This window comes from Larus michahellis, chromosome 1 (assembly GCF_964199755.1).
Source record: "Larus michahellis chromosome 1, bLarMic1.1, whole genome shotgun sequence".
NCBI lineage: Eukaryota > Metazoa > Chordata > Aves > Charadriiformes > Laridae > Larus > Larus michahellis.
Genome location: NC_133896.1, coordinates 210,880,989 through 210,908,024, shown reverse-complemented (window position 1 = coordinate 210,908,024; position 27,036 = coordinate 210,880,989). Strand labels below are relative to the sequence as shown.

Below are 27,036 nucleotides of genomic sequence, written 5' to 3'. Positions count from 1 at the left end.
CATGATAATAAACGCCTTCAGGACACACCGAGATGTCCTGACTGAGCGGGCAAAGCACTCACCCGTTCAAGTGAGCCCTCAGGGAGGGTCTGAGGGGAAGGAGCCCGTTTTGTACTGGCCGCGTGCGGCCTCGACGACCAATCGCAGCTTTCCGCGGCTCCCATTGGTGGCCAGGAGGCAGGGGCGGGGCAGGCTTGTTGGCTGGCGTATGTGCGCTGTGGCGCTGCAGGGGGTGCTGTGAGGGGCAGGCCTGTCGAGCCGCTCGGTTTCCCGCCACGCCCGCAGCGATTGGCTGGTCAGGGTGAGCGCGGAGGTGACGCAGCAGGAGGCGGCGGCCGTTGGTGGCTGGCGGGAGGGCTCAGTCGGCGGTGGGTAGGTGCGGGCGGCCCCGCCGCGGGGTTGCTCTCTTCCCGCCTTCGGGCTCCTGGGGCCGGGACAGGGTGTTGCTTTCCCTTCACTTTCCCCCTCAGTTCGGACTGATCGAGCCGCCGCGGCCCGAACGTGCCTGGGGCCTCCCGGGTGGAGCCGGCTGCCGGTGGGGCGCTCCCTGAGGGCCTGGTTGTGCTGCGGCCTGGTCCACTCTCCTCACCGGCCTAGGGCATTCGCGCCGCCCGCCTTAGGCCTCAGCTTCCGGCCGGTGCGCTGCCCTCGTCCTTGCCTTTAGAGTGCTGCTTCCCTTCCCGGCTCGGGAGAGGTGCTTTTGGCTTAGCTGTCCCACCAGGGTAGTAAGATGTTAATGTTGCTTACAGGTACCTATAGCGCAGTGTTCCCGGCGAAGGCTGGCTTAGTTTTAACTCTTCTGTATTTGCTGAATCTGTGCAAGCATTGACTGCTTTGTGGTGGTGTTTGCATTATCTGCTTTTGCTCTAATCCTTTAAGTGTTAGATTTTCTGGCTTTCTATTGTTCATGCTCTAAATTTTCCTTTCTGGGGGGGAGAGAGGAATCCTAGAATCAGAATTGTTAGGCTTAGAAGGGACCTTAAAGATCATCTGTTGCTATGGGCAGGGATACCTCCCACTAGATCAGGTTGCTCGGAGCCCCATCCAGCCTGGCCTTAAAAGCTTCCAGGGATGGGGCTTCCACTATCTCTCTGGGCAACCTGTTCCAGTGTCTCCAGAATGTAATAATTTACTCCTTAATCATGTGTATTGATAAACTTATTTTGTGCCTCATCAGCAGAATAAAGGCTCGGAGGAACATGTTTAGTCCCTATTTATCCTGTAATGAACCTGGGGTTCATTGGTTTAATAACCTTGTATCAAAAGTATCTTATGGATAATTATTTTGTTTTTTCACTTCACCTGATTTCTCTAGAGTTTTGTTATTTTTTCATTATTTCCGATACTGAAAACAAATCTTTCCACATGTAACATGTTGGTTAAATTGTTAGCGCCACGTGGGTTGTTCACTAGTAATAAGCTTTTGATTTTGAGAGCTAAACAGTGGCTTTTGAAAGTCTTTGTTGGTTTGTTTTGGGACAGTATTTTCAGGGATATAAATACTTAAAGATCAAATAAATATTTGGGGGGGGACAGTTTTGGACTAGTCTGCAAATCAGGCTGAAAAAGTCTTCTTGCTGTGCAGATGAAAATTATAATTGCAAGGAAAATGGGAAGTGATGTGTAGAACCAGCAGATCCCGGTTCCGCAGTAAAATACACATGGAAACATAATTTGGAATGGCTGCTTAAGAAAGGTCAAATAAAAATTTGTCAGTGAGCAATCTTAGTGTTCCGGTGAAATGCTTGGCACATAGGCTGTTGTCGGAGTTTCACAGTGCTCAAGGCACAAAACCTTGGACTGCAGTGAAAAATGTTAACAAACTCAATATCTTATAACTGTTATGAGAATGTTTCACTATAAATCACCTAAGTGACCATCCTGCTTTACTGTGTGGTGTGGGTTTCAGTAGTGTGTTGGGTTGGGTTTTTTTAATCTCAGGAGTGGAATGGTGTTTGCTATTCACTTTGCAGATATGCCTGTCTGGTCCACAGTGTTGAATGTTAATGTAATACTGTTGCAGAGTTTGCTACATAAGCATAATAGTTCAAAAGCACTACGTTTTGTGACTGTGACAAAGACAGTGCCAATGTTGTTGGGTACAGTTGAGCAGTTATAGCTCACATTCCTAGATACCATGGTAGATTGGTAAGATTATGGCAGTATCTGGGGTTACTTATAGCTGGTTTACCTATATCATTTATGCACAATGTCTGTTTTTCATGTTGTTCTCATAGAAGTTGATTATTCAGCATTTCCAAAGATGAAGAGGAAAGTTGCAAAAGCTGGGAAATTGAGGCTTAGTCCTAATGAAGAAACCATGCTTCTCAAAGAAGAATATGAAAGAAGAAGAAAACTGAGGCTACAGCAAGTATGCCTATATTTTTGCACATTGCGTATTTAATTTAGTGATGTAACAAATAATTTAGGAAAACTAACTGAAAAATTTATTTTGTGTAAATTAAATTTCAGGGTCATAATATTGTGTATTAGGTTTCTGGTTAGTGTGTGAATTATTTTCTTTTTCTCATGTTTATTTACTACTAAGTGCATATTTTGCTTGTGATACTTTCTCTGTTTGTTAGATTCACAATCTCTTTTTCCCTGCCAGCTTCACAGTATCTGCCATTCTTATCTGGCTGTGAACATGCAGTTGTCTCTCTTCTGCTGATGCATCACTTATGTAAGGATTCAAACTTCTTAACGGTGTTCCAGGTTTTCATAGCGGTCATGCAGAAGAAATTAGACACCTGTTGCTAATACAGAACTTCACAGCTTTCCAGTAGACAAACTGAATTGCTACAGTATGTCATAGCTCTAAGTGCTTTAAGTACTGCTCCTTTTAAAATGTCTGAGGAGAGTACCTTCATGTTCTTCAGAACGTGTCTGTTGATCATCCCATCTTTCTTCTATTTCTCTTCTGCTGACCTGCTGTTGGATCACAGGGCTGTTTCTCCATTTCTCTTACTCTTTTCTTAGCCTTCCTCTGTTTGTCCTACACAAACTGTTCAGGTCTTTCACATCTTCAAAAAAATGTATGTCTTCAAGACATCTGCTCTGTACTAATCTTTCACCCCCCTTGGGCTTTTTTCTTGATGTATTTTTCTCTTTAGTGAAGAGAATTTTTACTGACAAAGTGGAAAACAAAAACTTAGTAAACAGACTTTAATTTAACAATATGGTTGCTGATTTTCTTTACACCATGTTGCATTGTAATAGGAGTCTTTATTAAATTATTATGTTGTATTTTTGGAGGGAAGGATATTCCAAGCAGTTTTTGCCTTTTGTTTTGTATATTGCTCTTTTGACTTTAACTGAAACATTTAACTAAGATTAAATTTATTATTTAATATATTAATTTTGGAAAAAGGTAATTGTAACTTTGAAGTATTTTCTGGACATATTGTTAATGGAATAGTAGATTAGATGGAAAGATGAAAGGAGGGTAGAGTATGTTGTGGAAAAACTTGCTGCAGAAAATATTGTGCTTTTTTAAGTTACTGACAAAATAAATGCTATTTCTACAGGTTAGAGAGCAGCAGAAGTATATCGCCTTGCAGATAAGACAGAAAGTAAAGCAGAGGAGAGAAGAACAACTACATAAGTTAGAGGAGGCACTGAGAGCTGAATGGCAGAAAGCACAGGATCAAAAGAGGAAAGCATTAGAAAAACTGTATTTATCAAGCTTAAGAGCAATTGGTGAGGGTCACCGACAAGCCAAGGAGAACGTAAGTGAAACAGCTGAATGTTATTGTCAGGGAAATTCTTGATGTTCTAGAAATACCAAGATTGCTGTTTGTTCTTTTTATATTCTTAATCTTTCAGCCCTAATATCTAAAATGACAGGTTTTTTTAAGAATGGAATCTTCTTTTAGATCTTCTTAAAACTTCTGTTTATGTACTTTTTTGCAGATGTCTTTCCACAAAACCAGGATTCAGTTGTCTATCAGGCCCATCTGCTAAGGTTTTTGCTGTGCAAACTCTTAGTTATTTTGTTTATGTTAGGTTGTACAGGTATATAATGGTGTATGTTTGTACTTGACTAAATTGCACGTGGTGAATCATTGTCTCAAGTATGCCATTAGTATAGTACCTTTTTTTTCCCTCTACCATGTAACAGTATCTTTTCTATGGTTAAGAAAATACACTTTTTTTTTTTTCTTCAGTGCTCAAGTGATGTGGAATGTCTTGCCTTCTTGACATGAAGGGGCTTCAGAGGCCTTTGTGTAGACTGCAAACTGGTTTAACTTCTTAATTCTGCACCTATATAGGATTTTAAAGAAAGTGAAAATAGTTTTAACTTGTGTAGGCTCTCTTGAGAGATCATTGAGGTTGTTGGGTAGAAATTTTCCATAGACTTGATTCTGAACCAGGTTTATAGAAATCAGCAATGCCACAGATTTCTTGCATGAATTTTGCAGTCTAGCGTACTTCCTGAATTAGTCAGGCTTTTTAACCTTTTATAGTGTTAAACTTTTCCATATCTCAGTGTCTCTAAATTAACTACTTTGTGAAGTCCTTTCCGATGCTAGGATGGATGAATTTGTGGAAAATTGTGTTACCAATGCCCTAGGAGCAGTGAACTAATTATAAAGAAATGTTTCTGTTGATACATGATTGTTGTAATTAATGACTGAAAAGTGGTAACTTGCTTTCTGTGTACTGCCTAGTCAGCATTTGCTTAAATGTCTAAGTGTATTTATATTATTCTCTTTATCAAAGAGATGCAGAGAGAATCTAAGGTTTCTGCATCAATATTTAACTGCACTGGCCAAGGAATGTGGCAAATTTGCTGCTGGTGGTGGTAGAGGAGAGTAAAGAAGATGGCAGAGAAGGAAAAGTTACTCTTTGGAGTATTTTTACTGTTCTACAGTATAATGTAATTTTGAGTTTGTGATTGTTACCAGCAGTACTTAATTTGAAATATCACGTTGATTGTATAAGAAGTGAGTAAAAAAACCCAGCCCTGTATTAAGTGCTTGCAATATTTTGTTGTTAAGGAACCTGACTTAGAAGCTCTGGCAAAGCAAGCAGAGGAAAGGAAGCAAAGAGCGGAGAAGAGACATAGGAAAGCCCTGAAAGAGCAGAAATACCAAAAAGAAAAATTACTTCGTGAGCAAGCCCGGTATGCAATAGTTACCTAGTTTTGTTAAGCATAGAATGTGCTTTATGATGTCAAAAGGTGATAGGCAAAAATCTTGATGCTTCTTGTTTGGAGCTGTTTTAATCTTTGAAATTTTATGGGTTAGAGAATTAGTGCTTGTGGACAAAGCTTGTGGATTTTGATAAGAATTGTAGTTTTAAAACCAAGACAAAAATGTCAACTATATGAGCTGGCCTTATAGACTCTCAATGAGTGGGGAGCCTTTCATCTCTATATTGCTGTTCTCAGTCTAGATTGTTGACTCACAGCTATTCAGTGACTTACAAAATAAAATGTTCTCAGGCCAGTTCCTGACAGAGAGTTACCCATTGGAAGAAAGGACATTTGCTGTTGTTAAAGGAGAAGCTGCTGCCTGAGCATTCACACACCATTCATGGTGTTGCACACACACTTACTCTCGGGCATGTGTCCTTCTTCTTCAGGCTTGTTCTTAGGTTTCCTGCAGCAGAGTCTCAGACGTTGGATAACTAGAAGGTACAGCAGCAAGAACAGCCCAGGCTGGGTGCCTCCAAAGAGAGGAACCCTGAACAAAGAAATCCCTGGGCAATTATACCCTTGTGATCCATACATCCGCCCCTCATGTGCTGTCCACGCGTCTTTCAGTCCAATGGTGATTTTTGGTCTGGGGTCTTCTAAAATTTAATTGGTTCTTTTTCTGTGTCCAGACAGGCAGGCTCTTATCTTTTTGATTTGTAGTTTATGTCAAGGGTGGGAGCCTCTGTATCTTCTGGTTTACATTTCTTGTGCAGTTGTCCTTGTTGGCAGAACATGGGGAACCGAAAAGTCGTGGACTTGAGAGAAACACTACCAAAACATCAGCGTGATATCCAGTACTTTCCCATCCAAAAAGGTTAAATAACACTGTACCATCTGCTAGGAAAAGTACTGAGAACAGCAGTTTTCTCATGGCCTGAAGATTTCAGCAAATCTAGCTACTCATGCTAAGTAGAGCTAAGCAAGCAGCACAAATCACACCAAATTATAATCCTAAATAATTTATTCTACTTAAAACTTACTTATTTATGCTAAACAATTAATATCGCTCAACAGCCATGATCTTCCTTCTTAGTGGTTTGATTTTTTTTTTTTGTGGTTGCTTTGTTTTGTTGGTTTTCGGGGTTTTTTTTTTAAGTCAATTGGACCAAACTTGAGGTGGCATGAAAAATGAACTGTGTCCTCTTGGGAACAGTTGTGTTTGAGTAGTGCTGAGAGACCTATTGATTAAATACTTAGTTTTGTCCACACTTCAGCAATTAAAATACGTTGAAGCAATGCAGTGCTTTCTGAAAACTTAAGTGAAAAGCAGGGATTTTGCTTTGTTCTTTAGAAACTTGTTTGTATTAATATTTTTGCATTACTTCAATAAATTAATTTTCCAGTGCTGCCTTCCAGCATAAGTTCTGTTGACTTTTCAGTGTGCTTGTCTATCCCTATCTCCCAGGCATTCAATTCAGGTACATCTGAAGCTGTTTGGTTTTAGGTCTGCCTTTTACTTTGCACAGTGTTACCATTGCTGCTTGAATAATTTTCCTTCTCCTTTTTTGTGTTTGGTTTCGGGGTTTTTTCCCCGAAGACGAATGAATGCACGTAAACATGCTCTGGAAGTGGAAAGACAAAGAGCAGCCAAAGTTGCAAGCCTGCCACCTCCTCCACCACATCCTCTTGAGGTACATATCCATGATGTGAATAGTGATCACAATTCCAGGGTACCACATAATGTAATGATTTATTTATTGATCTGACTCCTCACAACAGGATATCTGAAATAGCTATTTGCATACTATAAGGAGAGCAAAAATCAAGAAAATTAATGAATTTTGTATTAGCAGACTTCTTACTACTAAGCCTTGCTATTTGTTTATTTCTGATCTCTTGTTATGTGTGGATTTTGTTTCTTGTCATCTAAGATCTTATTTTTGTGGTAAACATGTCTTTTAAACTTTATCATGATCTGTTTTTCATTTAATAGCCACAGTGGTATTAAACTCTACAATGGTCTTTCTCGGCATGTACACACAACCTCATTCTTCTGTCATAATGATGCAGTAATAGCATTTTGTTTAGTTCTGTAATAAAGATAGTTCTACCTTTTTAGCTGTGGGGTTTTTTGTTGTTTTTTTTTTTTCCCCTCCAATTTCTTTGTTTCTTGTAGGGAATACCAAATGTAGGGTAAGCTGTTTAATTTTGATAGGAAACCTGTACCTAAAGCTATTGGGGAGTAAAGTAAAGAAAACCCATATTCTATGCTGTACCCTTTTTAGGGGATGACTTTGTGCTTCCTTCGTGCTTCTTTGATTCAGAGAGATTCTGCATAGGTCTAAAAGTTACTGTAGGATTGCAGGTCTGAACTGCAGGAAGAACATTATATGCATTTTTACTTTGGAATTAACTTTTAGTAAATTTAATGTAATGGAACTTCATTAATGTGGAGTTTAAGTTGCCTTATGTGGTGTTGTGCCGTTTCAGACTGTCAGGTTCAGGGATATTCAGAGCACTGACAAGAAAAGAAAGGATTAAAGTATACTAGTCCCCGTCAGAGCCAGTGAAGTTACCAAAGCTTTTCCGAGCTACATCCAGCATGTTATGTACAGGTTAGTGCGTTGGATGGTAGGGGTTTGGTACTGATGTATCTGGAAAAACTAAGTAAGGTTTGACCCTCACAGTTTTCAGAATGATTAGGAGGAGTGCATGTATACTTCCATTTGTATCCCTGGATTTTTATCCCTGGTAGCCCAAGGGTTTTCATGTTGTGGAAGTTGGATATGAGTGAGGATTGTAAGGGAGTGATAAAGTTTGGGGTTATTTCTGGTGAAGTATATGCAATATTGGAATTTAGAAGAGATGGAATATGGTCCTGTATGGTACAGTTCAGGTAAATTCAAACACTGTCATGCTGCTGTTCTCCTCTACGTTGTTCCACGTGACGTGTTCCCAGTGTATCTGCTTTAGAGCAGATGAAGGCTTTATCAGTTAAAACTTTGACTCTGCGTTTCCTGGTTTTCAGATGCTTGTATTGCTCAGTTTGGCATTGTTGGAAAAGCATGAGATGTTGCAGCATTGCTTTTTGGTAACTGTTGCAGTTTAGGATGTGTTTTATGTTGCTTTCTATTAAAAAAAACCTGCAAACAAATAACAACAAAATCCCCCAAACAAACAAAAAAACCCAACAACAAACCCCAAACAGGTTTGTAATTGGTGACCTAAAATCCGCTGCAGTTAACATGCGTATTTGTAGATGATATAACAGCTAAAAAGATGCAGTACTGCATAATACTTCTCATCTAACAACCTCAGTAATGCATCCCTCTCTCCATTTTACAAATGCAGAATTTTCTTCTTATTCTTTAGTCTTTTTTCACCAGGGCAAACAAGAAAACTTTGTTCAGGTTTCCCTGGGTTCTGGTACAATTGAATTTGTGATTGTGTTGGATGACAGGTCTGGGTTAGTACCCTGTTTAAGTATTGCAGAATCATAACCTCCTTTCCTGAAATTCTACAGTATAATGCATTTCCACTTATGAACAAATGTCCTTTACTCACCTTTTCAGCAAACGTGATTTTAGCTGGTTTTAGCAGAGTTTGCAAACATCTGGATGTTCTACAATAAAGTGGGTTTTATTTTTTTAATAAGTTCATGCTCTGATAATGGCAAATTGAATCAGCAGTTCTGCAGACATGTTGAGGTTTTGTTGAGGAAAGAGATTGCGTTGCCTTGTTTAAATATAGCAAAGTGTGGCAGTTTGATCCATGTAAAGACTAGCTGACTTTGAGCCTTTTCCCTAGTTTTCATATCTGTATGAATTTCAATCCTTTTGTCATAGGCCCGTGTTACTGGGAGGGTCCAGGGTGAAGAATAAAGGTATTTTCTTGGAAAAGTAACTGGGTGCCATGTACTGCATGGGGTAAATGCTAAGTAATTGAAAGATCAGAGGTGGTTAGAGCTGTGGTTTATTCCTAGTTTTGTATAGAGGGAGAAAACAAAAGATGTTAACTGTCAGTGTCAGGGGGGAAAGAATCTGTGGCTTTGTCTTGCAAATGCATTACTGAGAAGGCAGTGAATTTGAATTGCTTAACTTTACTCTAAATCCTTTGAATTACAGCAAATTACATGGTCATCTGCATAAACATGCTTATTTTCAAATCAATTTACATAAAGAGCTTATTAAACATAGCTATAATCATAATCTGATGCTCTGTTGCGGTAACAATTGGATAAAATTTCACAAAATGGAGCTAGGGCAGTGTTGTTCATTGCAGGATTACTTAGAATATAAGAAACATTTTGTGAAGATACTCCTATTATTGTTACTTTACCCAATTACAAAAGAAGTGTTTTTACTCTGTATATATTGTCATAATCAAGTTTGATTCTCAGAAGGATGGCTTTTAGGAATTGAGACCTTAGTTAGTTAGACCAACTGTTAAGTTACTTAATTGAAGTTGAGCTGTAAACACAATTTTATTGACAAGTATCACAAAGTTCTTGTGAACTTATTTTTTTTATATGATCTGTAAGATTTTTATGTAATGGAAATACAACCTAAAAATGTTATTGTACTCTTCTTGAGTATTCATAGAGTTAGCTTTTTTTTGTTTTATTTTTTAACTTCATGACACATTAACATCGTGATACTACATGATACATTCCAGTTTTGCCAGATTTTAGTATAGAATTATTCACTTTTTTAGGAAGAAAAAGGAGGGAGGAGTTATAAACCTCTTAATGGAGCTATGAACAGATTCTTAACTGCAGTGGTTCCACCATGGGTATAGTAATGTTACAAGTATTATTTTTTTTTTTTAACCTGAATTGGTTTTGATATTAATTGGAAAACTGCAGTCTCCAACATAATTCTCACATCTTCACAGCTTTTGAATAAAATTCTGAGATTTGATTGATTAAATGTAATTATTAATTACTGAGTTGTTAGTTTTACATTTTTTAAATAATTCAGAAGTCTAAGGTTTAATTTTACATTCTCAAAGTAACATGGTATAGGTCAAACAGTCAGTGATCTGACTAATGAGATTTATGCTGGGACTTGTCTGTTTTCAGAGCCATAATCAGTATCTACAAGTGTTTTGGTTAATATTCATCTGTTACAATTACTATGATTTATTGACTAAGAAAGTTAGCAATTTTTAAACAGCATTATGTAGAAATAAAAGTGAAATTCTTGATGGTGTACTTTTATTTGTGCGTGTCTTTTTTTTTTTGTCTTCCTACTAGAATAACATGCATTTGCTTAAGAACCGTAAAATGAGATACTGAAGTTCTGTTGCGTAGTTGCATATCATAGGATTTTAATTTAAAGACTTCACTTTCCACAGACTTTATAAAATAGCAAGAGATAATCAGTACTGGTATTTTGTATGCCTCCTCTTAGATATCTTAGATCTTAGATGTCATAGAGAGAAGTTTAAGATATTCCTGAGACTTAATACTGCCATTTGTGTGTGTGCGTTTGTTTACAGTCATATTAGTTTTAAACCACTTGGGCCATGAAACTTGATGTTTTAGTTAATATGGATAAGAATCCTTTTTTAGGAGAAAGTCTGGGGAAGAGGAAGCTGAGAGGAAAATTAATGGAGGAGATGTTAAAAGTACAAAGGCAGGTCCTACAGAATACTTGGTTACCTGACCTGGCTACCTCACTACTGAGGACATCGGGCTGAGACAAAGAGGGAGGGTCTCATTGCTCAGTGTGCAAACTCCTTCAGGCAGGAGTTGAAATGTGGTAATGTACCCAAAACTTAAAAAAAAAAAAAAAAAAAAAAAAAAAAAAACCACCAGAAAAAACCCCAAAAACTGTGTATTATATGAATAGACACTTTTCAGTGAAGTTATGGAAAATGCTTTTTTCTCTGGTCATCTAATAAATTTGACATCACGGGTTCTGAGTTCCGTGAAGAAAAGTCTGTACTTTAAAAGTGTTCATTTTGCTGTTAGGTATAATTATATTGTGGTTCTGTGGTTGTCCCGCTTTGAGGTGAGCGTGACAGCTGTTGTAAGTGGGATTTGTATTAGTACATTAACCTCAAGTGCTTTTAAATTAAGGTATTGCTTTTGAAACATGAAGGTAGAGCTCTCTGATGAATGTCAGTTTGTGTGGAGGAGTTTGCCTTAGGCTGTTAGATGCTCTCAGTTGTTAAGACCTCTAGATCTGCCTTGTGCTGTTGTGATTTATTAATCATTAAGTGTATGTAAAGTTTTAAACAATATTTTCAGGAGAGAATTTGCAGGGGGTGGCTTTTTTTTAATACTGATTTAAGTGTACATGTCACTTAATGTTCTGTTTAGTTGCTTTGCTAGAGATACTGTTTTCTGATACAGCTGTACTTGTACTTTTTGCCCTAGAATTTTGAAATTAAAAAGACTCCTGCAGTGAAGCCCTATGGTGCTGACAACTTTGCTGGTACACGTTATCATATTTCCGAACCTCATGTGGACAGAGAATTGGATGGAGAGCAGGTGATTAAATCCAAGTGTTAGTGATACATGCTTCCATAGATTTTTCTTTATATTGCGTACAGTGTTGAGATAACAGCGATTCAGTTTTCTAGAACTTCTTTAAAAATACAAACTTGTATAAAGCAGCTGTTATACAACTTACTAATCAGAATCCGAGCTGGGGAAACTTGCAAGGAAACATGCTGAGTCACTAGTGGGATCACACCTGACAGTGTCCCATGTGAACGGACCTCTGTAAGGGGGTAAGTTCCCAAGACTGACATAACATTAGGACAGCCAAATCTTCTGCTTTGTGGCTTATGCTACATTAATAGTTGCAGTTGCCCTGCTTTTTTTGTCTTCCCCTCTTTTAGCTACATACTCCCAGTCTTTACATCATATTTGCGTTCATTTGTTCATGCAGTGAAGGGTTTCAGCTTGCCAAAATGGCAGAAGTTTAATTTGAGGAAAAAGAACAATGAATAGATTTTTGCGAAATGGGAAAACTTACTCAGACAAGGGGCAAAGTAAGATCAGAAGATAGGGAGTGCCTGGAAAAGTGTGAGACCGAGCAAGAGCATAGCTTTTGGAGGTGATTTTTGAACTAAGGTAATGCTGTTCAAAAGTGCACCAAACAATAGTCTGGTTTATCAACGATGTGAGACCACAATCTAAGTTCCTGTTCTGGATGAGCCTCTCTTAGACTAGAAAAGTGTTCTCAATGAACACACGAAGATAGAAGTAGTCAGTCTGTAATATTGACTGTATTATTTACTTTACCTTGTATTTTAGGAAAAATAACCACTCTGCTATAACAAATAAATCCTACAAATGATTGTCCCTAGTAGGGCTTGAAACTAGAACACTTTGACACCTACACTTATGGAATATGTAAATATGCATTTTTTTTTTCAAAGGTAAAAAACTGGTTTGGTCCTGCTTGTAACTAAGAATTATAAACTTTCGAAGGTGTTCATGTGGCATTGTATGCTTTTTTTTTTTTTTAAAAAGTGCATTTGCTACAGAACTACTCGCTTATTTATTGTTAAGTATGCTTTAAACTACTACAAAGAACTTCACGGACTAAACTGTTGATTGACTACCAGCCAGATGCTCGGTTAGCTGCTGCTGAAGAAGGGAAGCGTTTGGAGGAACTACACAGAGAGGCAGAGAGGGAGAGAAGAGAGCAGCTTGAAAAGGCGCATCTCAGAGGAAGTCATGCCTTGAAGAAGGTCCATTTGGCTCAGGTAGGCAAAGTAGTTGTGCCTGGTTTTAATGTCAAAATGACCAGTGTTAAGTAAATTGTAGGTAGCTGATTAGTAAAGGAATTATCGTTACAAGAGGAAAATTGATGGACTAAATGGAGGAGTTTTCAGAATGCATTTAAAAACCGTCAAACTCTATTTGCTTATTTTTGGAAGGAGGGAGAATGAAAGCACGCAAATTAAGACCAACCTGAAGAAGAACATCTTTTAATTTTTGTTATCTTAATCAAACTTTTTTGATCGGTGATGAGCTCTACTTTTTCACATCAGCTTTAATTGGAGTTGTTTATTTTGTGCTTCAGGGGAAAAGATTAGTTTATTATTAAGAAGGCAACAGTTTATTTTTCATTTTTTGAAAACTTCAGAGTTTTTACTTAAAGACTGTTCTGTTACTGTGTAAGTCTGGAAATAATTGGAATTGTTTCCTTTAAGAAGAAAAAAATTGAACTATTGAGAAAGTTCTTTACACCTAGAGGTACGCTCTGAAATTTGATTTATTGTCTGTTACCTTTACAAGTGTATCTGGAGTCTAGAAATAGCAAAAGCTTCCTGGTTTTTAGTTGAGATATGGTTGGCCCTGAATGAGTAACCTAATTAAAATGGGAGAACTGTGGAAATGTTACTGATGCTCCTTAAGTTAACAGGGGGGGAAAAAAACCAACCAAACTTCAAATAAAGCTTTTTTTTTTAATAGCTTTCATATGTAATTGTAATGCGCCAAGAGTATTTAGTTCATGTCTTAAAAAGTAGGAATGGATGAAGTACATACTAACAAAAGTAACTTGCCAAAGGAAGTACTCATCTACCTTATAAAACAGAAGATATAATTCTGTTGAGGAAAGTCAGCCTATAGGTGCACAGTCTGATCTTTTATTTAACATTAGATCTTCTGGGTAGTATTGATGATTCTTGTGTTCAAAGGTCAGACACAGCCTTCTCCTGAGGAAGCACCTTCTCCCTAGAATAAACTTTAAACGTGAAGGATTGAGCAAACTTCATGATAACCAAATGGGAGTATTTTATAAGTCCTGACATATGGCTGTCTGAATGCGAACACTAAATGCTTATGTTATTCCTTCTTTATACTTGAAGGATAGGGAAAGGCTACTGAAAGAACTTGAGCAAATGCAGAATATGGATCGGATGCGCAGAAGACAGATTGTAGCGCAGATGCCACCTCAAATTTTTGTGCCTGCATACAAACGCATGGAAATAAAAGAAGAATGGCAGAGAGAACTGGAGTTTGCATTTGAAGATATGTACAGTGAAGACAGGAGTAAGTAATTCGTTGGAGGTTTTTGAATCTGGTAGCTCAGTAGAGGAGAGGCTGCCTGTTTCCAGGTCCAGCTGGTGGCAAGTCTGTGTGTGTATTTGCAGTAGGCACACACAGGAACTGACTTCCAGCACACACACAGCTGGCCACACAGGCCAATGCAGAAAACACAGCGCTCGTTAAACACAAACAGCACAAATGGCCTCACCCTGTTCACTGCTCAGGATGAAGGCCTGTTAGTGGGATATGTGGCTGTATATACAGCATGGGTCCCTCCAGCAGTTGGTCTTAGACACCCAGTCTACCCAGTAATTCATCCTGGACCCTGTAGCCTTCCAGTTACCTTGCATGTCCACACATGCAATGCTATGCTCAAATACGTGCTGTGGGTCACTCAGTAAGTGGCTTTAGACAGTCATTCTACCTAGCAGCTGTCCCCAGTTGCTGGCTCCTGGGCATGTGAACCCCCAGGGTCTACTCCAATTGTTGCTACAAATCCAGCTGGGTTTGTGAACATGTGCACAGACATGCACATGCTATGGATCCCAGTGATCACTGACCTTAAATACCCCATCTACTCAGTGTCCCAAGCCATGACACATAGCATATTCTAGTGGGAAACCCTGTAGAATTTCTGAATTAATAGATGGCTAATAATCTAAACTATTTTGAATCTTCTATTTTGGAAGACAAAATAGTTGGATTAAATCTGCTGTGAAACAAGCTATTGATACTTGAACTTCTTAGGGATTTGTATGATGAGTGTAGTCTTGTAATGTTGTTTGCTTTTCATTCCAATTGGTCATTTTATGTGGTTGTGTTATTTTAATTAGAAATGAAAGAAGACCTGATTTTGCAGTTTGAGCCACAACCTTTGCCAGCCCCTCCTGAGAGATCTCAAGATAATGATCTTGATATTTCTTTGGAGCAAGAATCTGCTTGTGATACTCAACAAGAATCGGGACAGATGACGGAAGAGGACGTCCCCAATGAATCAGAAAGTAAAGCTTTTAAAGCTTACATTTATCTTAAACTTTTTTGTTTTATAGTAGAAAAGAGATTTAGTTTAATATATCAAATAAATTAACTTTAGTATTAACTAAAATATCTGAAGTACTAAAATTCCTTAATGCCTGTGAAGTATTTAATTATCATCCATGATAAACATCATAAACCACTTGATAATAGTCTAATGATTATGAATTTAAGAAGGCAAATGTGGCTTCTTTGTCTAATATACTTCAGTTCCTTAGTATGCTGAGAATAATTTTCAATTGTTGTAAGAACTAGACTGTTAGTAGCCATAATTATTCTTATAATTAGTATGAATTATGGGATGATGCCAGCATGTGAACTTAAATATTTTTCATTTTGTGTTTTGAAGTATTTGAAAGTTAAAGCTTGACTTGGTATGAAAGTCTACTTATTGTATGTCCTTTATGTTCAGGTTTGTGATTGAGTTGCTCCATATTGTGAGTAGGCTGCAACAGTTGCGTGTGTGTGTGTGTACTCTCTCCTTGTGGCACGTACAGGATAATGTGATGTGAACAAGAAGTGTATTAGTGAACTTTGCTGCTTAGCCAAGCATTTCTGCTGCATGCCTTTGCTGGCACAATCTGTTTTTTGGTCTGTGGTGCATTATGTTGCCAGTGCTAATAAAAAGCAGGCAGGCAGGGGGAGAATACTGCTTATTTTTGCAACAGTACAGTCTAGGAGTAGTCTGACTGTGAAACACTACAACTAGCTTAGCCCTCCTTTTGTAGCAAATTACTGCTTCTCTCTTGCAGGTAGGAGAAAATATTGTTAAGCTTTTAAAACTTGGTAATACAGCTGAGATATCTGTCCAATTGTGTGAGCAGTTAAAAAAAAAAAAAACAAACTAAAAAACCCCAAAAAATCAACGAAAAAGAAGGATTTTTTTGGTTTTATGATGTGAAGATGTTCATTACCCAAAACTCTTAACAGTATATGTTCTTTGTAGATCTTGAAGAAGCCAAAACTCACCAACCTCAGTCAAAACTTGCCTTAAAGAAGTTGCTGAACAAGATTAGAAGCCAAAAAGAGGAGTGGACATCAAGAAGTGAGAAAGAGATTCAAAGTGAAATTGAGACTATTGAATCGGGCACAATAGCTAGTGAAGAGAGACCATTATGTGATTTAGAACTTAACTGTGAGCAACAGAAAAATGCATTATGTGAAGCCAAAGGTACGTAATACATACCGTTTGCTGTTACGTCCAACTTGCCCATTAAGATCTTGTGGAGGAAAGAGGTCCAAAATACCTTTGTATCTTTTAAATCTCGCCCAAATTGTTGTCACACTTGGTGTTGCCATGCCTTAAGAGGTGTTAGCCTCCAGGAGTAGAATTCTCAGTGCAAAATTGAGCATTGAAATTCTATACCTGGAAAAGCCAGATGCTTCGGAGATTCGCAGCTAGAAATGCACAAGAAAAGCATGAGCTGATGTGTCTGAAATCATGGTTCGGGGTTGTCTTTTTTTTTCTGCTTCTAGGCACAATTCTGAAAAGCCTCTGTGTAAAACTGGAACTTATAGCAATTAGACGTTCCGTTTTGTTTGGTAGCCAAATAATTTTGGTGTTACTTCTGATTTCTATCCTTCATGCTCTTTTGGTTATGCTAGTGCTGAAGGTGGTGAACTTGTACGCTGAGTGGGATTTCTGAAGTATTAAAGTGATCAAGTTGTGGCAGTTCGGTTTTTTCTTTTTTTCTTTCATAGGGTGCTAGTTTTTTTAAACAAGATTAAGTGATTTAGTTCAATTGTGTACATGGATACACCAGCATAATGCCTGGGGATTGGAGACTGCAGCATGAGTGAAAACATGCCTCTGGGGAAAACTTGCTGCTATTTGAAGCTGATAGTACAGGATGAAGACTTACTTTTTGCGCAATAGCCAAATGTTAGATCATTTGCCCAGCGAGTGCCAGTTTTAGACCCTTTTTATTCTGGGAGGTTAATGTGTGGCTCTTGATTCCTCAGGATGATCTTGCTATTAGGCTACCAAGTAATCTTGGTAGAAGCGATCTTCAGTCCCACTGGAGCTGGGCACTTACTGTGTATTCAAGAGCGACACGTGATAAAGGGCCATTAAAGGCTTAAATAATCATAGAATCATAGAATTGGTTGGATTGGAAGGGACCTTAAAGATCATCTAGTTCCAGCCTCCCTGCCACAGGCAGGGACACCTCCCACTAGATAATAATACATATAGATAATACAAAAAAAATGGATTTTCCAGCTTATCGAGACAGGCAGAGTAGTGGCATGGAGATGGTAATCTTTTCCAGAACAGCTTATGCATTTTGTTTAGAGAGGTTGGGAAACTGTAAAGCAAGATGTAAAGAAGATCCAAGGGCCTTTCTGACTGCAATTACAGTTAAATGACATGTGTTTTTTAGACTCTGTGAAAATGTTGGAAAATAAAGTTGTAGCTGAAAATTCAGTTCTAATCCATCCTCAAGAACAAGCAGCTAAAATTAGAATGGAAGAGGAGAGACGAAAGTGGGTAAGTGTGTATGTACTTATTCCTAACAGTTACGGTGTAAAAAAAAAAAAAAAAAAAAAAAAAAAAAATGTAATTTGCAGAAGATTTTAAAATGCTTCAGGTTATACAGCAACATAGACCCTTTTAAGATGCTTGTAACACTTAAATTTACTTTTACTGTAAATTTTCTATACTTGGCTTCTGTGTATTAATTTTTAAAAAATGACTGAACTTTAGCTGGAATGTAGAATAGAGTGGAAAACCTGTTTCTTAAAATCTGTCAGGTGCTATAGGCAAGGGATGCCACCCTATGATTACATGAGAATCCCAGTTGTAGATGAATACCTTTGCTTTAGGGAGGATGTAGTCAACAATACACAACTATGCGAAAACTTCACTAACCCTGTGTAATAACATAGGAGGGTCTGTGGGATTGTGTTGAGAGTGACAGGGAAAACTTACAAACCTTGAGCGGGTTTGTTTGTTGTTTTTTAAATTAAGAGTGAAACAAATGCAGAAAGTCTTTGTCTATGGGAATGCTACGTTTATTATATTTAGACAATAATAATCTTGTATATTATTTCATTATATGTACTGTGTATATGCTACATTATATTTTCATTTTGTATTATATCTTTAGAGACCTACCAGCTATTATCTGGTGGTTTATCAATTTAAAAAAAAGAAAGTTGAAATTGTTGTCTTAGTGCAGCCTTAAATTGTAGAGTTGAAGTTCAGAAATTCAGGAAACAAAAATTTGGCAAAATAGTATTGTTTTGGTGGAGGGGAAGCAGCAGAACATATTTGAAAGTGTGGTTACTTTCTTTAATATTCATTTTCTCCCACTTTGCACCTGCCCAGGTGTACATATTGCCATATCCACGTTAACTGTTCTCAGGTCTAGCTTTTTCTCAGGTTGCTCTTCCTGGCATCCCCTTTCAGATACTGTCTCATTAAAGGCTATTGTCGACTTCATCTTTTCTAGTACTTTGAAATTTTTCTTTGCTTCCATTCTAAAATACATATGCTGTTGCTACACACGGATCTAAGTGATTTCTAGCTGATAGGTACATGGAAAGAGAATAAAAATAAACAAACCACTTCAGAGATTTATGGAGTGCTCTTAAAGTGGTTATACGTTAGCTATTTGAAAAGTTTTGTAAGGCTTGTATTAACATTTAAATGTGTTGAACTCTCAATGAAAAGCTCTATAAAATGCAAAGTAGGTTTATGAATTCAATTTAAGAAAAGGACTTCTTTTGCAGTCACTGGAAAACGATAATGTATCTTGAGTGGTTAGATTCTGATTTTGTCTGTTCTATTAATTGGAGAATAGATAATAGTGCAGTAGTAAATGGATTCAGGGACTTTTAGAAAGATCTAGCTAGTAAACCAAAATTATTCTTGTAAACTTTGGAACTATTTTTAAAGGCCTCTTACAATTTGGAAATGCCTGTCACAAGCAATAAAATTTCTGCTCTAAGTTGGAACAAAGTGGGTTGTTCCCACACCCACAGTGAGGGGTCTTTGATTTCCTTATCAGTCAGTTCTGGAGATTCAACCTCATTTTTCTTCTCGATAGCATGAGCAAATAGAGCAACAGAAAAAGGAACAGCTGGCCTTGCTTAAACAACTTGAAGAAGAGAGAGCACGCTTGGAGGCTGATTTTCTGAAGATCCAAATGCAAACCTGTTTGGAGGAGGCTAAGAAAAAAAAAGAGGAGGAAGAGCAAGGTCAGCTGGTACAAAGCCACAGTGTTCCTTCTGCAGATCAAGAGAACAAAGTGGAACGTGAGGTGAAGAACTGTAGAAAATTGTGTGTAGTTTTTTAATTATCCCTATTATAAAAATCAAGAGCACCGTTTGCCAATTTTAAATTATATCAATCAAGACAATCAATTTTTATTTCTTAGGCTATGAATCGGATGTTCATAAATACAAAAGCTTCCTTTTGTCCGATACAGAACCTTGTATTTCACATGTATCACTGGACTAGAAATATTGGATTGTCTTTGCATAGTCCCAGAGACAGCATGTCTGTTTAAAATACCTGTTAGTGAAATCCGATTAGAGTCATGCAACGATTATGGATGTACACATACCCTTTTTCAAGAAGAAAAGGAAAAAAAAAAAAAGGCGGGAGGAAGACATAAAATGCCACCTCTGTGTTTCTGTCCGTCTAAATCTCAAGCAGCTACTTAAAGGAGAGGAATTTACTGAGAGTGTTGAAGGAAAGTAATCTTTTTTTAAAATCTTGAACCATTTGCACAACCTGTGCTCTTCTGAGAATCTGATTGCCTTGAAAATGCAGCACGCTCGGATCATTGCTCCCTGAGTTTTCTGCTGGGTACATTTACCTCTTGGAGCTAAGCTGCTGTAAGCACCATTGACTGTGAGGGTGTGTGCTCCACTTGCCAAGGGAGACTGTAGCTGTAGGCCATCTGTTCCAGAAACGGCTTTAGCTTCATTGCCTCAGGCTGAAATCTCACAGACTTCAACTGGTAGTACAGAGTGGCTCCGGTAAACTTAGGAGAAAGAACATACAGCTTAATGTTGTTGCTTTAATAGTTTTCTGTGAGTTATTTGTATATATGCACTTAAAATTATTTTATTTTGCTTAGACTGGAAATACTACTGTGTCAGAAACCAGGAGTCCTAGAGAAGACGTCCATTTACAGATGATTCATAATTATCAACAGTGCCTTCTACAGCAAAACAGGTACATTTCTTTATGAGATGGAAGTCTGAGTTGCTTGTTTCAAAATAATTTGTGTTGCTTTGATTATTGAAATTGATGTTTATCTTTGGACCACTCTGGAAAGATTCATGTTTTCGTTTTGTTCAGGCTGCACAAACAGACCGCAGAAGAAGCTAAAAAGCATCTACAGGAGTATCAGAATAAATTGAAACAAAGATACTTGTCTACTTCTGCAACACCGCCAAGCTCTGTGGAAGCAAAATCAATTAATTTAAAGCCTGTCTCAGAACCACTTCTACAGAGGCAAGGAGTGCAACCAACACAATACCAGTCACCTGAACGAGTTCATGTGCAAGAGCACGTACGGTCAGTACCTGTGTTTTCAGGAACATTGTGTATGTTGGGAAAACCATCTTCACAGAAACATGAAGAACAAACGCATAACGTTTGTCCTGGCAGACATACACAGTTTTTAGAAGCATCGAAATTGAAGCATGGAGAGTTTTGCTTGCCATGTGATTGTCCTTCACAGGAACAAGTGGGAATGTTGGAAACCTCCAGTAATCATGTCAGAGAACCATCTCAGTTCCCGTTAACATCAGGGTTAGTCATGAAATATGTCACTACAGTAAGAACGCAACCGGAAGCACGTGTACAACATGTTAGGTTTGTTTTGCCTGCAGAAGATTCCTCTGAGCCTTCAAAAGCAGTGCACTTTCAAGAGTCATCTCAGAAGATGTCTAACCATCAAACAGAGACAGAAGCTGGAGAAGAGCCTCCACATAAGACACCCCTTACGCCAGCAACAAAGGGATCTCATATAGTTGAGGCAGCCTCAGTTGATTCTTTGGCGTATCGGCATGGATCTGCAGAGAGCACCGTCAAAACAAGGCTTGAACGACCCCTCAGTCGTTCTGAACCTGTGACTTTATCTCATGAAGAACCTAAAGCCCGGGGTGTTGAGGAATCCTCGATATCAAAAACAGGAAGTGCATCTTTATTAAATTATTCTGGTATACTGGATTTAAGGGACAGAGTGTTGGCCTCATCAGAAAGCATCCAAGCTCAGCAGAAGTATTTGAAAGAATTGCAAGAGCAGCTAGATGCACAAAGAGAAGCTCTTCTTTCTAGACAGAAAATACAAGAACAACTACTTCTACAGAAGCAAGATAAACTGAAAGAACAGATGCAGAGACAGCATGAGGCTTTGAAAGAATTTCTGAACAAGCAGGTAAGCTTTATAAATGCTTTGCATGGTGAGTCATCTAGTAGGTGATCAAAACTTAAGAGTGAATCCTACCAATTAGCAAAGTATCCCATGGAGTGTTGATAGTTTTAGGTGATTTACCGTAATGAAAATTTTAATTAGGACTTGTGATTTGTAATCAGTAGTTCTTTTCTGTAAGCCCCAAGAGCGCAGTTTGGTTCAGTCTAACAGAGATAGTATGAACTTCTGTGCTTGGTCTCTGAGCATAATGCTGATTGAAATAGTTATGTTGTCTGAAATATCTCCAGCTTTCTTCAGCTCTAGAAATGCAGCTGTATGTAAAACAGCTCTTGTGTTAAAAAAAAAATTTAAGCAGTACCTCAAAAGATATCATAAGCATTTTGAATAGACTATTTTTTTTAAAGTTTGTCTTTTTATGTGTACACGTTAGGAAGTTGGCTTGACAGCTGCACTCTTGAGTTGGAATTTTGCTTGTTTGTGTGTAACAGAAGAAAAATCCAAGTTTATTTTTGAGTTTCTAAAGAAGTTCCTTTTGCCCTTTTTTTTTTTTTAAATAAACAGAAGCCATCTTAGAAAAATTATTTCTGCCTAGAGTCCCTCTCTCTTGCTTTTGCAGTCTCCAAACAGCTAAAATTCCTAAGTTGAGGAGCTGAAAAACTAAGGAGTTGTTTTCAGGAGCTGTTCCTGTTAAAAATGCTGAGTATTCTGATCTAATCTAACAAAGGCCCCTAATAATGTAAATAATTATGTTTTAGCACATTAGGCTTGTAGAGCTAAATAAAGTATCTGTATGTCCAAACGTTTTTGTAAGCTAAGCAAGTCTGTCCAGTATTTTCTCAAAGTGCTGAATATTGTTCTGCACGGAATACACACACAAGAAAATGCTGGTTTGATAAATGAGTATAAATATAATGTTATATACAGTTGCTCCCCCCCACTCCCCCCTCCACTAAGGTGAGACATTTCCGCACAAATGAAGAAATGACAGAGGCACAAAAGCCTGACTGGATTAATAGAACTGAGTTTTTCCAAGACTCAGAAAAGTACCAGCAAGAGAATTCTGGCAGGAGTAAATTTCATGGAAGTGAAATGATTTCACAGTGCATCGGTCCAGCTGAGCAAACTGGTAAGGCTGTATAGTACTTCTCATTACAATTTTTTTCATTTTGTAGCTGAGATGGAGTTCTGTTCCATCTCCCCAAGTTAATTTCATATATATATTATTGCAACATGCTAGAGGAATTTAAACGACAAAACTTCATTTTGCAGAACAGTCTGAGCAAGTTCTATGTAGAGAACAGAAACGGAGATCTTCCAAACCACCTGTGACAAAAGTCAAGTTAGGGCTTGATTTGGAACAACATGAACTTAGCGTTATACCAGAGGTAGACACACCGAAGAGTTGCAACGTTTCTTGTGCAGGTAATATATATATGGATATAAAATATATAATAAATGCTGCTGTTCCTAAGAAATACAGATTGGAGAAATTAATCTTTTCTGAAGAGTCTTTCAGATGATTGATCATGAAATAAGAGCTGTGGCCTTATTTTAAGGTATAATTTATATATTACTGAAGTGAGTTATAGTTGAGAAAAACTTACTCTGTCAGTGTCTGTCTAGAAAAATGTAATCGAAACAAAAATTTGCCAACAAAAGAAAATTCACCATAATTCTATGACTTAAGTTCCCTGTTGCTTTTTCTGTTGGGCAGGTGCGGTGTTAATAGACAATTGTACAATAATTGTAAAGAGAACTAGCAGAGATGATGGTAGGTGGTTAAAGGTTTAACTTTTGAGCATACCAAGAAAGTGAGTGTGAGATCTTATAAGTAAGGAGTTAGTATCAAGTTTGTACAGAAATTTGTAGACCATCTTTTAATTTTTTTTTTCCAAATACAAAACACTCTTTGTTTAAAAAAAAAAAAAAAAATCTCAGAGAGCAACTACACAATGCAAGTATTTTCTGTTTATTCCAGTCTGCATGCAATGCTTTGTAATTCTCTGTAAGGAATATTAAGTAACAGATACAACAGACTGGTGTTTTCTGAATGTAAACATTTAAATTTACTATTTTAAAGTCTCTTCATAGCTAGAATTTAACGCATATTTTACAAAAGTTTTAATACCGTGTCAGTGTTTTTAAAAGGGCTAAGCAGAACAATCTGAGTAGGCCTGTAAAGCTGGCATTCATCTTGAGCAAAATAATGAAACAGCTGGTATGGGATATTTTTTAATTAAAGAAAAGTAATTAATGCTAGTCAGCATCAGTTTATGCAGAATAATTCTTGTTGGGCTAATTTGGTATCTTGATTAGACAACAAGTTTTGTTGGTGAAAGTTTTCATTGAAGAATATATTTATATTCTCAACAGCACTTGACTTAGTGTTATGCATCTTAATTTTAAAAATGATGAAAAATCAAAAAATTTTTCTGAAATATTATCCAGTGGAATTCTAGGGTAGGAAATACTCATTTGTTGTGTAATCCCATTATAAGCCACAGGTGATTTATTCCTATGTTATCTAACCATTGGTCACGGTAGGTAATAAAAAGTTAAACTTGAGGTTTTTATTGGATTGAGTGTCCAAAAAGGGCTGGGGGGGGGGGGAGGGGTTGGGGAGAAAAAAAAAATCTTTAAGCCAGAGCAGAGAAGTTATGTTGCCTCTGGATTTGGAAAAATTACTGAAAGGTTTATTTTCAACTTAGCAAATCCACCAATTCGTTTGAATTTTTTTGGAAGAAATACTTTAGTTGAGTTAGGAATTATTTTTTGAGAAGTCTGTGATGTATATAATCTTTTAACCTGTATAATCCATAAACTGTGTAATACAAAGGTTTTTACTGACCTGATATGGCTAACTGTATTAGGATGGAGCACTGTATGAATTCAGCGGGTTATTTCTGTAGAATAGAATGTGCATCTTAATGTTTTCAATTCAGATAAAGCCGATTCTGTTGGTGGAAAATCTTCTCCCACTTCAACCATGGGGAAGTTTGTGTACAGGAAACGTTACAGTCATGCTTTTCATGAAGGCGGCAGGTTACCTCTGAGCGTAACAAGCTACAGGGAACAAATCTCTAATGGAAGTCCAAGGCAAAGTAAACAGTCAAGTCGATTGTTACAAGAGGTGCTGATGATGGCTGCTGAAAATTCGTACGATTCAGGTGAGGAAATAATCTTCTTTCTAGGAATCACGTGAATACTATTCAGCACTGCTAATTTTACTGCGATTTATTTGCAGCATATGACCTGACCTGTTAAAGGACATGCAGTGCTATTTAAATACTTTTTAATTTTAAGTGTAAAAAAGGGTGTTTCCATAACCACGTGTCTCAGAATGGCTGAGTTTATTACCATTCTAATAACGAAAGTCCACACTGCAGTAAACTTCATTGCTAGTCAACAGTTTCTCATCCAAGGCACGTTCTTTGTATCTGTACCTTGTAGAATGGCCTGTAAAGAAACAACTTCTGTATTACCTGATTTTCCAGCCCTTACCAGCTCAATACCATGCATGCATAGGGAGCAAACTGCTGCAGAAAGCCACGTGTATTTCTTCCTCCTGAGGGAGGTGTCTTCCTTCACAGCTTCACCAGGCAGAAACCTGTTGTGAGCAGACCGGTGGTGTGCCTGAGACAGTACCCAGTGATTCCTTGTATTGGCACAGAGGAAATTAATGCTTAAAAAGAACTCTGGAGCATTAACATGCTAATGTAGATGTCCACTGAAAGATCGGTGTATATAAAAAATTGTTTAAAAATACCATTGAGACAGAAAAATAGAAGGCTGAGTGTTATCCTTAGCTCAAAGAAACAACTTTTAAAAAATCAGCTGTAACAGAAACAAAAGTAGTACAATAATGTAAGGATTACTTTAATTCTGATCTTTTCTGTTCATCTGTGAAGAGCTTTTATTAGAGATCACACTTTTCAGGATAGAGTGTGGCTGTGTGTGACAAAGTTAGTCCGATGCCATAAATTAAACCAAGTTGGTTTGGTTATCACAAAAAAGTTGTTTCTGTTATAAAGTGTTTTGTGAATGTTCAAAACAGTTTTGTTACAGGGTTATTGAAACCTACTAAGTGTGTTTTGAGTAGCTTGACTGGCTTTCTAGAAGGACAAAGGTGACTAGGCTCAGGTAAACAAAGGAAGTGGGTTACTAAGCAGTTTTTCAAGAGATTGGACTAACAAGCGGATGTCAAGGTTTTCAATTCCTGCTGTTTTTTCCCTTCCTGTACAAATTTAGCTTGTCTCTCCGGCCTTGGAATAATTTTGACTCAAAGGTTCCAGTACTTTCAGTTGCATTGCACTTGCTTGTTTTCAAATTTCCTGCAGATTGAAATGCAGTTCATCACTGCTATAATCGAGAAATGCTATGCCTGACTTGCTGGGAACTGTTACCCAAAGTTTGCAAAACATTGACTAAAGCAACTTGAAGCTTATTACAAGATGAAAGCATCTCGTCGTCCAGTATTGTTTTCACTATCTATTTAAAATAAATACATTACTAGAGTTGCAAAAGTTTTCAGCAACTTTGCTACCTTAGCTGTATTACTTGTAAAGAGGTACGTATATGTAGTGCTTACCTCCTGTTTTTGCTAGAAATGTCACTGCTGCCCCAAATCTTAAGATAACTTTTAATTTAGTTTATGTTGAGACATCCTTTTCGATTCAATCAGGATTTACTAGGGATTGAAGCTGTTTATGAATAAGAACCTATAAGCTCATTTCCTTTCAACTGCTTTCTTTAATTCTCAGAATACTCTTTTTGAAATATACCTATATTTGAACTTAAATCTTTTTGTCTTTTTAAAAAACAGTTGAAGAAAAGGCTTGTATTTTTCTGAGTAAGTTGTAGAAGCATTGCTAAATCAGCTGTTACCAAATTAATATGAATTATCTTCGTGTAGTGTCTTTTTACATCAGCCAGTATTATATATGAACAGTGCAATGGTTTATGTAAGAAGATTAGGAAACTTCATGTGAACATCTATATATATATATATTATTTTTTTTTTTTAAAGCAAAGCTTTCTGTGATTATGTATTTAAGAGGATTATCCTCTTGAGCAATTCGACAACCAAAACTGTCAACGGTATCTTTGTAATTTGAAGGCTATGAAGCACTCTGTGGCGCTTTTGGTAAGCAGTGTAGTATCTTCAGCAAGAAAACCTACAGTCCATGTTAAATGGAAAGTTTTTGAAGGGGAAACTTCAGGTGGATTTTAAGTTGTTACTTATGAGAGTAGCTTTGGTTATTTTCTAATTTGGAGGGGGGAGAGGGGTTAATATTTTTTGTTACTTGATTCTAACCAGAACGTGTTTGCAATTTTCCTGTGTTTTCAAGACTTAATTATATCTCTCAAGGTGAGAGCAAATGAGTGCTTTGTGTACGTGATCTTTGACCTTATTCTTTGAAGTTATGTTCTTGGTGGTTTTTGCCTTCAATTAAATA

At 37.5% G+C, this 27,036-nt stretch overlaps 1 protein-coding gene across 6 annotated transcripts in view; it reads left to right on the top strand.

Annotated features, from left to right (window-relative positions):
* Window positions 1-242: 242 nt before the first annotated feature.
* CEP295 (centrosomal protein 295) overlaps window positions 243-27,036 on the top strand; it is a 43,529-nt gene continuing 16,735 nt past the window's right edge. The window contains exons 1-17 of one of the 6 annotated variants that reach the window (XM_074571405.1): window positions 243-372; window positions 2,238-2,371; window positions 3,528-3,728; window positions 5,001-5,125; window positions 6,738-6,831; window positions 11,523-11,636; window positions 12,722-12,862; window positions 13,973-14,156; window positions 14,987-15,154; window positions 16,135-16,359; window positions 17,570-17,676; window positions 19,238-19,450; window positions 20,276-20,373; window positions 20,500-21,583; window positions 22,535-22,706; window positions 22,850-23,002; window positions 24,523-24,747. In XM_074571405.1, coding sequence (XP_074427506.1) covers window positions 2,264-2,371; window positions 3,528-3,728; window positions 5,001-5,125; window positions 6,738-6,831; window positions 11,523-11,636; window positions 12,722-12,862; window positions 13,973-14,156; window positions 14,987-15,154; window positions 16,135-16,359; window positions 17,570-17,676; window positions 19,238-19,450; window positions 20,276-20,373; window positions 20,500-21,583; window positions 22,535-22,706; window positions 22,850-23,002; window positions 24,523-24,747 — 3,412 coding nt within the window. In that variant the 5' untranslated portion in view covers window positions 243-372; window positions 2,238-2,263. Of the gene's footprint in view, window positions 373-643; window positions 750-2,237; window positions 2,372-3,527; window positions 3,729-5,000; window positions 5,126-6,737; window positions 6,832-11,522; window positions 11,637-12,721; window positions 12,863-13,972; window positions 14,157-14,986; window positions 15,155-16,134; window positions 16,360-17,569; window positions 17,677-19,237; window positions 19,451-20,275; window positions 20,374-20,499; window positions 21,584-22,534; window positions 22,707-22,849; window positions 23,003-24,522; window positions 24,748-27,036 lie in introns of those variants that run through there. The other 5 variants (XM_074571414.1, XM_074571385.1, XM_074571394.1 and 2 more) reach the window with 5 other exon arrangements.